The sequence below is a fragment of the Rattus rattus genome, chromosome 10 (assembly GCF_011064425.1).
Source record: "Rattus rattus isolate New Zealand chromosome 10, Rrattus_CSIRO_v1, whole genome shotgun sequence".
In the NCBI taxonomy this organism is placed as follows: Eukaryota; Metazoa; Chordata; class Mammalia; order Rodentia; family Muridae; genus Rattus; species Rattus rattus.
Window position 1 is genome coordinate 32,719,635 of NC_046163.1, and position 13,205 is coordinate 32,732,839.

Sequence of the window (13,205 nt, forward strand, 5' to 3'; positions counted from 1 at the left end):
AACATAATAAATTAATTCTCCTGTTTCACTTTTTTTTTTTTTTTTTTTGGTGCGGAGTGCAGCCATCTTAAGTTCTGCAAGTGGTTCGCACTGCATTTGCACAAACTTCTGTAGGCACTGAAAGAGACCCCAGGACGGATCAAGGCGTGCGCGGGACTGAGTCTGGCCAGTGACTAACCTTTGCACTTGTCTGCTGGGTTGGGAGCCAGGGGATTTCCGAAAAACCCTTCTTTGCACCGGTCGCAGTAGAAGCCGGCCGTGTTATAGATGCACTTCAGGCACTCTCCAGTCAGACGGTTGCAGTTGCCAACGGCGTTGGGGTCTATGTTGTCGTTGCATTGACACGGGCGGCACAGTCTCACGGGCCCATTGCTGCCCAGAGGGTCTCCAAAGTAGCCGTCATCACAGAGCTCACATCGCTTGCCTGGGAATGAGAGGATCCGCGGTTAAAGACGAAAGGCCTGAGGCAGCCTTGCTGTGGATTACCAATGGGTACCCACTGTACTGTCTAGTCCGACCATCATATTCAAGGTCTTGTGGTGTGGTGTGAGGAGATCCAGGCTGAGGCCCCGGCACTGGGACAAAACAGTGGCGTGGCCTTGACATACTTCCTCAGTAGGGCAGTCCCTGGTCTGCCTACCTCAAAATTCTCTGACAGTTAACCAAGACGATGTGCTAAAATTCTTGGTAAATGAGACAAGCCTAAGGTGTACCAGCCTCTGCATTCCCAAGGAATCCATATGCCTTCAGCTGAACTTACAAAAATGATGAAGCATTACTTCTGATGCATTAAGTTTTCCAAACAACAGGGCGGTGAGCAGGGTCTCTCTTAACTCATAAAAGATATCCACTATCCTTAGTCAAGCACTGTCAGCTAATACTGAACTCTAGGAGAGATCTCGGTATCATCCAAGTCTGCGCTGGAGTTAAAAACTCAGATTCAGGCTCTCTCCACCATCCTCATTGTTCAGCTCCACCCTCCCCCACGTCCCTGCCATCGTCAGCTCAACATGAGATCTTTCATCAGTGCAGCCTATGGGGCCTGAGAGAGCCCAGTGTTTCTCATGAATTAGGTTTGTTTCCTAACTCACTGAACAACCGCTTGTGGGCATCTCCTATCCACACCAGCACTCTTCCGGGGTGTGAGCAGGGGGATGTGCTCTCTGCTCCCATGAAGCTGCTACTGCAGTTAGGGGATCAGCACAGACAAGCACACGAGACATCAGACGCAGACAAGCACGAGATCATTAAACCAACCCAGCGGCTAAAATGACAGTGAAGGTGAAGGCCACTTCATATTGGGAGAAGAGACATTAGGATTAGAATTTAGAGAAGTCTGTCAGGAAAATACCTATGGGAACACTCCTGGACAAGGCTACACGCAGAACCAGAACCAACTGACCCAGGTCAGACCATGGTGACAAGAGGATTTAAATTCGAGCGCAGTGACAAGCTACTAGAGGGCTTTTCTTTATTTTACACTTTAGTTTGTTTGTTCGTGGGCATACACCACAGTACGACTGTGAGGTCAGAGGACAACTTATGGGAGTTGGTTCTCTCAACTACGTGTGATGCAGGGACTAAACTCAGGTCATGAGGCTTGAAGGCTTCACCCACTGAACCACCTCAGCCCCTGCAGAGTTTTTAAGCAGTACGATCACAGAGGGTGGAAACGCACGCAATCTCAGCCCTTCGGAGGCTGAGCCAGGAAGATCACAAATGGGAGGTCAGCTTGGGTTACACTGTGAGTTTTAGGCCAGCCTGGGTTACACGGTAAGATAGCTCAGAAGAAAAAAAAAATACTAATATAGCGACATAATCCAAGGACATTTTAAAAGGATTATTCTGGCTCCTGTGTGAAGAACGGATCTTAGGAAAGCAGATGAAGCAGGGAGAACAGTGAGAGAGAAGACTTCAGCTGAGAGGCCGAGGAGACTAGACAGTGAACGGCAGCAGTGAGTGGTAGAAGAGGGGGTTTCTAGGAAATGAAAGAACGATGAATCAAGTGTAAAGCCAAGGATCTGGCTTGAACAGGCAGGTTGGGGTAGTCTATAGGCTGTTGGGAAGGGAGAGGGTTAGAATTGCAGAAAAGGGGAAGAAAAAGAGGTTTATTTAAGTTTGAGGTGGTATCTCTGTGAATCTAGATACAGTAATCGGCACTTTCAATCAGCATGGCCCGGGAACAGAGATAGGGAATCAAAGGACGAAGGTGGAGACCAGGATGGACTCTGTAACCTGTGCTCTGGGGCCAGCATGGAGGGAAGTGACCAGATCACAGGGGTTGGAGCGGCTGTTTGGGGAAGGTTACCTTCCAGAAGCTTAGAACTTTAACTTTGGGTTCCCAGTCTGAGGATCCCATCAAAATGGGCCTTGGAATAAACACTCTGTCCTCAGGTCTGGGCACATGCTCCTGGCTACCCTAAGGCTGAAGGAGGCTGGATCTGATGCAGTGCACACATCTCACTGCATGGAAAGTGGGAGAGCAGATGCACAGGGTAAACGGAGAGCTTCCAGCCCTGCACCAGATGGGGAAGGAAAGGAGGAGCAGAAGGCTTTGCTCAGAGTGGGTGCCCAGGGCTGCAGACACTGATTCTACAGATGCTGATCTCTAAAGAGATCAGATCGTCAAATTCCTACGAAAATCTCCAGCTGAAATAAAGAGGTGGAAAGAGACAGAAACCAAGGAGAGTGGGAAGTCGGAGTACAGACCAGGGGACAGCCAGCACTGTCCAGCACAGCCATGATTCTGACCACTAGACCTGACAAGCAAAAACCCAGGTCAACAAGCAGAGCAGGAAGTATGGCTGAGGGTGGGGCAGAGGGAAGAAATCAGAATGCAGGAGAACACAGGGGAATGGGGGACCCTCCTGGCCCTGCTGTGGGCAGCCACCAGGCTCCCGCAGAGCCATCGCCCTAGGAGTACAAAGGCAGCATTCCAGCTATGATGCCTCCTGATAGGGTAGCTGGTGCACATGCAATCTATACTTCAAAAGCCTGGAACATGTTTTGAATCAAGACTAAACCAGAGACACCAGGTAGCCTGTATTAAACTCATTCCAAAATGCATGCTTTCACTTTAAAGTCTAGGGTAAAGGTTCAAATCCCACAGTCCTTACACGCATTGAACAAGATTTTAAGCCCTGGTTTTGTCTTCATGCCCTTCACAGTAAAGGCAAAGTATGCTAACGAGGGGTAGTCTGCTAGTGAACCCAACCCCTTCATGGTCAGAATAGCTATGATCACTTAAAACAGATATAATTCTATGTTCTCTTGAAAATGAGTGGAGTGGCTAGAATGGGAACAGAGGTCTACCCAAAGCTCTTTATGAATGAATGAATGAATGAATGAGCAAAAGCAAGCAAGCAGGCATATGTTCCCAACCTAACATAATGGATTCTGAGATGCTGGAAGGATGATTCAGAGGAAGAATTTTAAAATTGTTATTGCACATTAACAGTTTCAGACAAGCCAGCACCGAAAGCCCATATGGGTTCTCACTTCACGAGAGATTACACTATAGTGACAGTTCCACTTGGAGTCACAGAGTTGTGTTGCCAGCTCACCAGTGCCTTGCCACACAGCCTTGGATGTGGCACTCACCGTTTCTGCACCTTTCTTAGTCACAGCAAAACAACAGCAGAAGTTCTGTCTTGGGGTTGTGAGGTCGCCCGTGTAAACGCTGACAACCGTACACAACTCAGAAAGGACGGGGAGCAAAGCAGACTCACCGGCAGTGCCAGTTGGACAGTGTGTGCACACCACTTCCTTTGTCTTTGGGACAATGGCACAACTTGAGCCGCCAGGGCAGGGACAAGGCTGGCAGTCAGAGGAGGTGCCCAGGGTTGAGTCTCCATAGTACCCATCGCTACATTTCTCACAGTGCGGGCCGGCAGTATTGTCTCTGCAGTCACAGACACCTATCGCGAGAGAAGAGACAGATCAGGTAAATACCAAGTACAAAAGGTCGAGCAGGCCCAGCAGTGGCCTCAGGCCTTCTTACCTGTCTCGGGGTCACAGGTCTCACTGTGCCCATTACAGGTACAGAGCACACACGGGCTGTAAGGTCCAAGACTTGGGGTTTCTCTTCTGTAGCCTGGGAGGCATGTCTCACAGAACTGCCCTCCATACCCCACTGGACAGGTGCAGGACTCCACCCACGTTGCGGGGACTCCGGGCCCAGGGCGAGCACTTTGCAAGGTGACATCATCCAAATATCCAGCGCCTGTTTGTGGTGTGGAAAGAGAAGCACTGAGGTGCCTTCCAGCTCCCAGAAGCTCATCAAGACTCAGTAGCTTGTGAGTAGCCGGACCCACGAGTGCACGCAAAACCAACCATCAGCTTAAGTCATTTGCCAGGAATGGCAACCAGAAAACGCATCCAACTCTCTCTCTCTCTCTCTCTCTCTCTCTCACTCTCACACACACACACACACACACACACACACACACACACACACCCATGAGGAAAGAGAAAGCTATACTGAGTTAGACCAATGGTTCATCAGGTCTAGTAGAACCAGCTGCTATGCTCTAAGGCTGTAAAGTGACCCTTGGAGATACCATCGTGGTTCCCTTTAATTTCTATTCTACTGGACTCCTCTGTAGCCTCCTGGGCAAAGCACAATCCTCCCACGTTCTGGAACGTGACTGGCTGTTTATATCATTCACGTGGAAACTGACCACCTAGGCTGAGGAAACGTCTACTGCTGGCTTGAACTTAACTTTTAATAGGTGCATGGCTTTTTCCAGTGAGATCATGAGTTATGATGCACTTCCAATCTCTAAACATTCTTCTACCTCCCTTGCCTAAAAATATTCTCCCTTCAATCTTGCTCCTACTCCCGAATGATGATTCATCTCTTTTTCTCTCTTTCAAACTTCCTGAAGAGTATATTCTTTATTTTACTTATATTCAAAATCACTGTTCAGAGTCCTGAAATCATGCTCAGTTTCCATTGGAAACTAGAGCAGGCCAAAGCTAAGCTCCTCCCCAGTCACCTCCCAAAGCCCATCTAAAACCCGATGCTGCTCTTGTACCAAGCCTATGATTATTCTTTCTTCTCCAAATTCTCCTCCATGGGCCTCAGGGCACAGACCTCAACTCTGTTTCTCAGATCCCAACCCCTTTCTCTGGTTTCTGCCATCTTCCAAGTTTAAAAGTGAATGAACAAAAGGAACACAACTTCTAACCTACATTTTTATTCAAAACACTTCCAAGGGCCCAGATCCATACTAGGAATTACTTATAAAACATTTCCATCTGGACACTCACACAGGGATTTCAAAAACAAGCAAACGAGCACAGTAACGCATCCAAGTTACATCCTTTACCTTACCCAAGGAGAGAAAATGGTCCTTACTGGTAAGTTCTTGGAGGCATAATTTTAAACTCTTGTTTACACAAAATTTAAGCAAGTGTTCACAGGATAATACATAGTTTCTGATAAGGTAGCCAAGAGTTCAAATCACTTGATAATAACATGGCAGTAAACAAAAAGAAGTGAAGGTCAAGCAAGTTGAACCAGTAGTTAAAAAGTCTGAGAAAATATATATACAAATGGCATTTCAATTGGCTTAATAATTATAAAATAAGACTGTCATTAATTCTGTGAATGTTCTCCAGATCCTTGAAGAGAGTTTCAAAGTACATGTTAATATACAGTTGATAAGGGGCTGGAGAGATGGCTCAGTGGTTAAGAGCACTGACTACTCTTCCAGAGGTCCTGAGTTCAATTCCCAGCAACCACATGGTGGCTCACAACCATCTGTAATGGGATCTGATGCCCTCTTCTGGTGAGTCTGAGGACAGCTACTGTGTACTCATAATAAACAAACAAACAGTTGATAATACTTTGGATCAGTGTGAACACATCAGAACAGGACCTTTCTTTTCTTTACCAGAAACCCTTCCACCCAGTCACCTTCTTAATCAACTTCTAAACGATATCAACTTACTCCTCTCACTGTATGTACCACGGATCTTGATAGAGGTCAAGTTGTTTAGGAGCTTCTGAAATTCAAACGGGGAGAGAGCAGGCCTCCAAGGGTAATCTGTTGCTTCATGGAGCCTGGAAACAAAATAAGGGCACATACATGGTCCTCTGTAAGGACAATCGGCAGGGAGGCTGCTTTCCTGCTACCACAGGCAACTGGCAAGCTAACCAAATAAAAGACAGCATTGCCAGTTTCTCAGTACAACTGGAAAAGAGAAAGATTAAAAAAAAAAAAGGCTCATCTCAATAATCCATATGTTGTGATGTCATTATGCAGGCGAAGGCAGGTACAGAGTAGAATAAGGCCTGTCATTGGACGAGAAGGAAGGATGGGTGGGAGAAAAGTTTTAGAGAGGCAGAGGAGGCTGGAGCGAGGAGGAGGGAGGCAGCCGAGAGAACATGGAGGCGGATGTTAAGATTCCTCTGGGCACAGGTTGTTATGACTGTTCTTAAGGGATGGATGTGTACAGGATTTTGTCTAGATGAGCACTAGGTGGTATCTAGGTAGGCACTTTATATCCTTATCAATTGCTTGTAAGTTTGTTGTGTGGATGTATCGTAGATTGAGAATTTACCATGTAAATCTGATTGTTGGGTTACAGTTTGTTGAGTCTTTTTTTTCTGGGTGGCTGGAACCAGAGAGTTCACAGCTAGCAGAGAGAGAGCCTCGGGAGAGATCGTAATCTGAGATGAATCAGCGCTAGTTCCAAAGGCCCGCTGGAGCTGGAACTAGTGACCGCCAGGGTACTCGTGGGAACCGTTCCACCATTTTATACATTTACTGCAACATTCATAAGGGTTTTTTGTTTTTTTTTTGTTTTTTTTTTAACAGAGAATTTTGCTATGTAATCCAGGCTGGCCTTGAGCTCCTGGCCATCCTTCTGCCTCAACCTCCACTGGTCTAAGACAATAAACATGAGCTACCACATCTGGCCAAAAGGTTTTTCTTTAACGCACATCTTGAGGCCAGATCAACTCAGATCAAAACAAACCAACAGAAAACGACTTTCTCTTTCCCGCTGCTCAGGCCTGAGTTGAGAGAGAACTGTCTCACCTGAAGATGTACTTCACAGTGGTCTCGCTAGGGTACGAGTTGCCCTGAGCGATCAAGGGCACGGACACTCTCAAGCCAGCTCCTTCCAGCACGAGATCCTCCGCGGAGAGGCGAGTGTCCCGTCTGTCCACTCGGAAGGAGAAGGAGAGGTTCTGCCCATAACTCAGGACCTGGTTGCCCAGGAACTTGGCTGGAAGGCAGACATGAGGCTGGGTTAGAGGGTTGAGGGTATGACTGAGAGAAGCAACCAGAGAGCCGTGTGGCTTTGCAGCCTCACTCACCAGGGGCGACGAAGTATCTGGGGAAGTAAGTGTCTGAGATCACAGCAATATCCTGCCGGTCTGAGGACCACTCAAGAGACGCCTCCGAGCCGTCTCTCTGCTCCACACGCCACCCGTCCTCATCTGCAGGTGGGGATAGAGACCCAAGTACATTCAGATGACAAACACCCAATACCCAGGCCCCACAAAACGTTTGAAACTGCACCTTCTATAGAGAAAAATCACCAACAAAGACTAATTGGCCCTACAACAGAACCTATATATACTACCCCTGAAAGGCACATTTCGCTGTATTTTTAATAAAACATTTACAGTCACTGCTTACTACAGTACACTCCCTAAAACCATGTGCACGATCTCAGTAAAGGGTCACACACACACACACACACACACACACACACACACACACACACCCCATGTGTATTAATAACATCAAATGTTCCTAGTATCAAAAAACCTCCCAAGCTACTGATTCAAAAAAATATGCATATACGAATGGTCTAGGGCGTTCTAGAGGCCTGTGAGGTGGTGAATAAGGGTAAATTACCAATCTGAAAGGTCGACGAGATGTCATAAACACTGTAGCCAACAGCATTGGTGCACACAGAAGAATGCCCAAAGCAGAAGCAGGGTGTGCAACCCTTAGGATTGGAGGATTCCAGATTAAAAAATCCAGGTTTGCATCTGAAAGAGATTAAGGCTCGATCAGCCATTGTTTTCTCGGGGAATCTGACCCCGAGGAAGACACGGAGCTGGACGAAGCGGGAGCTACCTCTCACAGCTGAAGCCTTCGACGTTGTCTTTGCAAACGCATCTTCCTGTTTCAACATTACATTCGTCCGTGCTGCCAGAAGGGTCGCAGGAGCATGGCCTGTTTGAGCGAGGGGAACGGAATTAAATAAAAAGAACAGACAGGAAAGAAGTCCCACTCTTAAAGTTGACTTGTTTTACACAACAGCAGATTCTACACGTGGTGCATCTCTGAAGGACAGAGGGAACTCGTGTTGTTTTTATATTTGGATTTGGTTTCGGTCAAGAATACTAATCCTGAAACCTAATCCTGTGCACAATAACTTAAAACTACTAAAAAACACCATGTTTTTGTACTCTCTAAAACCCCAGGGGCATCATCACGTCTAGTCTGGAGGCTTGTTGGCCATTACTTCTGGGAAAGGGCTCCCACTATAGCTACTGCTTCCCCGTGCAGATTCAGGACCAGTCTCTGACTCTGAAAGCATTTACCTGCATCCTGCCTCGGTGAGGGAATGGAACCCAGGCTGGCAACGGTCACACTTGTCACCCATTACTCCAGGCTTACAGCTGCACCTGCCATAACTGTCACACTGAGTGCTGAGAGAACCTAAAATGTAATGAGTTCATGTTCAACCTCAAGCCTGGACAGATGAGGAAGGAAAACCAATCAATGTCAGAGCAAACCCAGCCAGGAGCCAAAAAGCAGTGCCTGATCAGAGAAAACAAGGACCGATTTCCAAATGATAACTCTTTGTAAATCACAGCTTTCTAAACCATAACAGGGGCTGGAGAGGTGGCTCAGCAGTTAAGAGCACTGACTGACTGCTCTTCCAGAGGTCCTGAGTTCAAATCCCAGCAACCACATGGTGGCTCACAACCATCTGTAATGGGATCTGATGCCCTCTTCTGGTGTGTCTGAAGACAGCTATATAGTGTGCTCATGTCCATTAAATAAATAAATCTTTAAAAACAACAACAAAAAAGAAAGCCATAACAGTTTTGCGTTTCAGGCACAGCCCGAAGTAAATCTACCCACCACTCTTGAACAAAACTGTCCCCAGTGATACAGAACACACAAACCAGTCACCTCTCTAGCAATCAAATGCTCCTTAAGGCTCCCGTCTAGAATTTAAGCATAAACAACAAAACAGTAGCCCAGCTCCCACACCCCCCACAGATTACAAGAGACTGAACGCATACATCTCTGCACACACACGAACATGCTCTCTAGGGACATCAGACTAAACAAAATCATTAACAAGGAAAAGCCTTTCACAGTCAAAGTTCAGTCTCTACGACCCAGCTGCCAATTATTTACAGAGCCACTACCTCTCCTATACACACTAGAGAGTCATCTGAGAGGTCAACCCGGTTAGCATGAAGGAGGAGGACGAGACATTTATAAGCTACAGCAGCACGCACACTGCCACACTTCACTGTGCACACGCCCAGAAAGCAAAGCTGTCTTTTCTGTGTTGCCACCCCATAGGATGGATGTCACTCACCAACGGGGCTGCAGTGGCACGGAGAGCAGGCTTCAGTGTTCCCCAGGCGGAAGAAGTTCTCCCGGCACCTCTCGCACTTGGCACCGTCTGTGTTATCCCGGCAGTTGGTACAGTGGCCACCGTGCCCAGTGGAACGGTATAGCTCAGGGTCAAAGTAGCATTCTTGGGATCGGCCGTTGCAGTCGCAAGCTAAATAGACAGGTTAGGCCAGATAAGTGTACCTTTAAAAAGAACGGGTATGTGTGTATCTGCGTGGGTGAAGGCCGCGCGGGTGGGGACGCCTGCAGAGGGTGTCAGATCCCCCGCAGCTGGAGTCAGAGGCAACGGTGAGGCACCCAACATGGGTGCTTAATTGGAAAATAAACTCTGGAAAACAAGTAAGTGTTCTTAACCTCTGGGTCATCACTGTAGCCTCCAAACCTATTCTATATATCTTTAAGAAAACATTTTAAAAGACTCCCAAGAAAACCAAACCTCAATTTTCTATATCTCTGTGACAGGTGGTATAAAGTAAAAATGACTACCGGGTACATTGTTTATTAAAAAAAAAAATTATGTCAACAAATTTAGAAGCCTGATCATCCATCACTTTACTAAGAACTATCCATCCTTACAGAAAAAGGATACATAAGAACTCCTATACTCAGAAAAGAATCTGTCTCCCAATGGCTGTTCATATATAAGGGCCAAGTCAAATGATCATTTTGCTAACTGTTTTTTGAGACAGGATTTCACTATGTAGTATCACCTGGTCTGGAACTCACTATTTAGACCTGGCCTTGAAGTCATGTATCTGCCTGCCTCTGCCTCCCTAGTGCACCCCAGGGATAGCAGTGTGTATCACCACACCCATTTTTCTAACTCTTTATCCTCTGCTCTAACAGCAAAAACAAGGTGCAATTTATCATGCATCTTTTCTTTGAATATTTTGCATCAACAATTCAAACATATTAAGACTCCAGCTTCCAGGGGACCAGATTACTCTCTCCAGACCAGGGACCTTGAGACTTGTAGGTTTAAATTAGCATGTCTGATGGCGCAAGCAGAATTACAGGGAAATCTAGACACTTCAGAACCATCTACTGGGGAACCACAGTTCTAACTAGGTCATCTGTTAAACATAACCATACTTTAAGCCTAAGTAACTGGCTGGCCTTGGCAGTGTGCACTTAGAAGGCAATTTTCTATGTGTTTGAGGCTAGATGGGTCTCCACAGTGAGTTCTAGACCAGGGCTACATACTGAGATCTGGTGGTCTCCACAATAAACAAATAAATAAATATGAGTCTTTAGTTTTGCTTTTAGTTGAGATGGTTTTCGCAGACTTAATCTGTCCAAAGCACATGAAAGCAAGCTCTTGGCTATCACATAAAAACAAAGTTCTGCGTGACTTACAATAAATACTTTTAAAACTATTTTAAAAGATATATGAATATGTATTTTCTTTCTCTGTACAATATATTCTATTATAGAATTATTAGATTACAACTGAAAACATTTTTTGAAACTTGACTTGCTGGAGCCGTTTGTTTAGCTGGTGCTTACTCCTTTTCAGTAGCTGTGGTAGCGTCTTCCCCTTTCACTTGCTATTTCTCTTACCCCAAGCTGTTCTATGTCACCCTGCTGACAATCCGGCCTTCTGGAGTAGGGTACATGGGATCATGAGACAGAACAATTCCCACACCCACTCTGCCCCACCCCAAAGCTACAGTGCGTGCTGTTCCTCTCTCGTTAACGGCTAGGACGAGAGAAGACAGCTGTGTTCTTCTCTTGTCTAGCCCCGGTTCGTCCTGCTACAGTCAAGTCACGTCATCCAGAAACTTTACTCTGAAGGGTTAGTCCTGAAGAGACTATGGAGGGAGGCAAATCCAGTGAGCTCCTTATCAACGCTGGTTAGCAGCGAGTTAACAGCATTTTGTCTGTTATTTCCTTGATAAACTAGAAACACGGCACCCATACACACAATCCTTTTCAATGACATGTTTTACGAGTGCTTCATGTATCTCTTTCACCAGTCCTCACCTTACAACATCCGATTACATTAGTGTGGTCATGGGGATGCCTAGAAACGCTAGGGGAGGCTACAAAGTTTATCAGCAACTCTGGGGTTTGTTGAGAGAAATTAAAGATAATTAAATTATAATTATTACAATAAATTAATTAAAATACAATCTGCTCAAGACAGCTCGATGAAAACGGTCATAAGCCAGGAGGTAGTTCCTTCTCGAAGTGCTGTGGTAAATAATTGCTCTAAGTTCCAAGGGTCCTTTTGCTCAGTCCTTCTATTTCCTGCACTGATGAAGGACTCAAGAACATTGTGGATGCTTTAAAGTTTGATCCTATTAAGCCTTTCACAAATCATGACTCTGTGCCTCCTCTCTGGAGTTCCCCTCTTAGGCTGTGCAGAATAAGCCAAGACATTAAGAAGGATAAACATGTGTTGACGTCTTCATTTTGACCTTTTATTGGGGCACAGGACCTACCCCTTCTCCCAAAGCCACCCAGGTTGGCAGGGCAGTGGGTGGGCAAGCTCTTTCCATGATTCTCATTGGTCAGATAAAGGGAAGATGGATCGAGTCAGTGTACCTGACACACTAACCAAGCTGGCTGCTTGAGTGAAGGAGTCTGAACAAGTGTGGGGGATGCACGCCCACAGATCCCATCGACTCCCAACAGGCTATTTAGGAGGGAAATACTGTCTGTACAGACTATTCTTACTGTCCTTATTCCCCCAGACAATGCGGGACAACCACGTACATGGCATCTGCAGTGTAGCCAACAGACGACAAGCATGGATGAGTGCACGGTCGCATGCCAATGCTGCGCCATTTTACAGAGAGAGCTTGAACGTGCATGGACTTTGGTATGCGAGGAAGGTCCTGGAATCTATCTCAAATGGATACTGAGGAACGGTTGATTTTAATGGTTGACTATAGAGGTCACATTTTAGAGGCGCTACATTGGCCCAGTGTTTGAATCTAATCAAACTCCTGAACCTTGGAGACTCAACTTCCTAGCTGATGTTCGTGAAGGAAACATGCCCCAGTGGGGCTTATTCACAACCAACTTCTTCATCCATCATTTTCCTCTGACGGGCTCACTATTGTACTGTAGCTCACTACTCTACTCTTCAGGAGCAGTGGCAGTCACAGTTTCCCACTGATGAGGAAGTCTCCCGTCCCACCCTCCTCCCAGCTACAGGCGGACTACACCACGGCACTCACGCAGGCACTGGTTGGCACTCTCGGCAGTTGCTCTCCTCCACGGCCGGTCGTTGAAGAAAGGCAGGCACTTTTCACAGTCAACTCCGTATGTGTTATGCTTGCAGTTGCACACGAGCTTCCCAAACTCGTTCTTTACACACTCGCTGGCATGTCCGTTACATTTACACCTGGAGAGAAGAGAGACAGAAACAGTTAAGAATGGAACCGCTGTGAGGTCCTAGGAAGGGTGCAGAAGAGCTGTGTATAGAGCAAACCAAAGGCAACCTAAGAATCCTTTGAATTTTATCATTCAAAAGTATAAACTGAGGAACTCGGCAAGGGTGATCTGAAACACACACACACACACACACACACCAAAAATTCCAAGAAGGGACATTAACTAGACAGGAGAAAGTCC

At 46.4% G+C, this 13,205-nt stretch overlaps 1 protein-coding gene across 1 annotated transcript in view; it reads right to left on the minus strand.

The window, feature by feature from the left end:
• Positions 1-13,205, minus strand: part of Lamc1 (laminin subunit gamma 1) — a 121,140-nt gene that overhangs the window by 24,505 nt on the left and 83,430 nt on the right. The window contains exons 4-14 of the mRNA XM_032915763.1: positions 12,809-12,975; positions 9,586-9,774; positions 8,570-8,687; positions 8,100-8,198; positions 7,875-8,011; positions 7,328-7,450; positions 7,047-7,236; positions 5,955-6,067; positions 4,001-4,222; positions 3,729-3,917; positions 179-424 (exon numbers count right to left, since the gene is read on the minus strand). Of these exons, the coding sequence (XP_032771654.1) occupies positions 179-424; positions 3,729-3,917; positions 4,001-4,222; positions 5,955-6,067; positions 7,047-7,236; positions 7,328-7,450; positions 7,875-8,011; positions 8,100-8,198; positions 8,570-8,687; positions 9,586-9,774; positions 12,809-12,975 (1,793 nt within the window). The remainder of the gene's footprint in view (positions 1-178; positions 425-3,728; positions 3,918-4,000; positions 4,223-5,954; positions 6,068-7,046; positions 7,237-7,327; positions 7,451-7,874; positions 8,012-8,099; positions 8,199-8,569; positions 8,688-9,585; positions 9,775-12,808; positions 12,976-13,205) is intronic.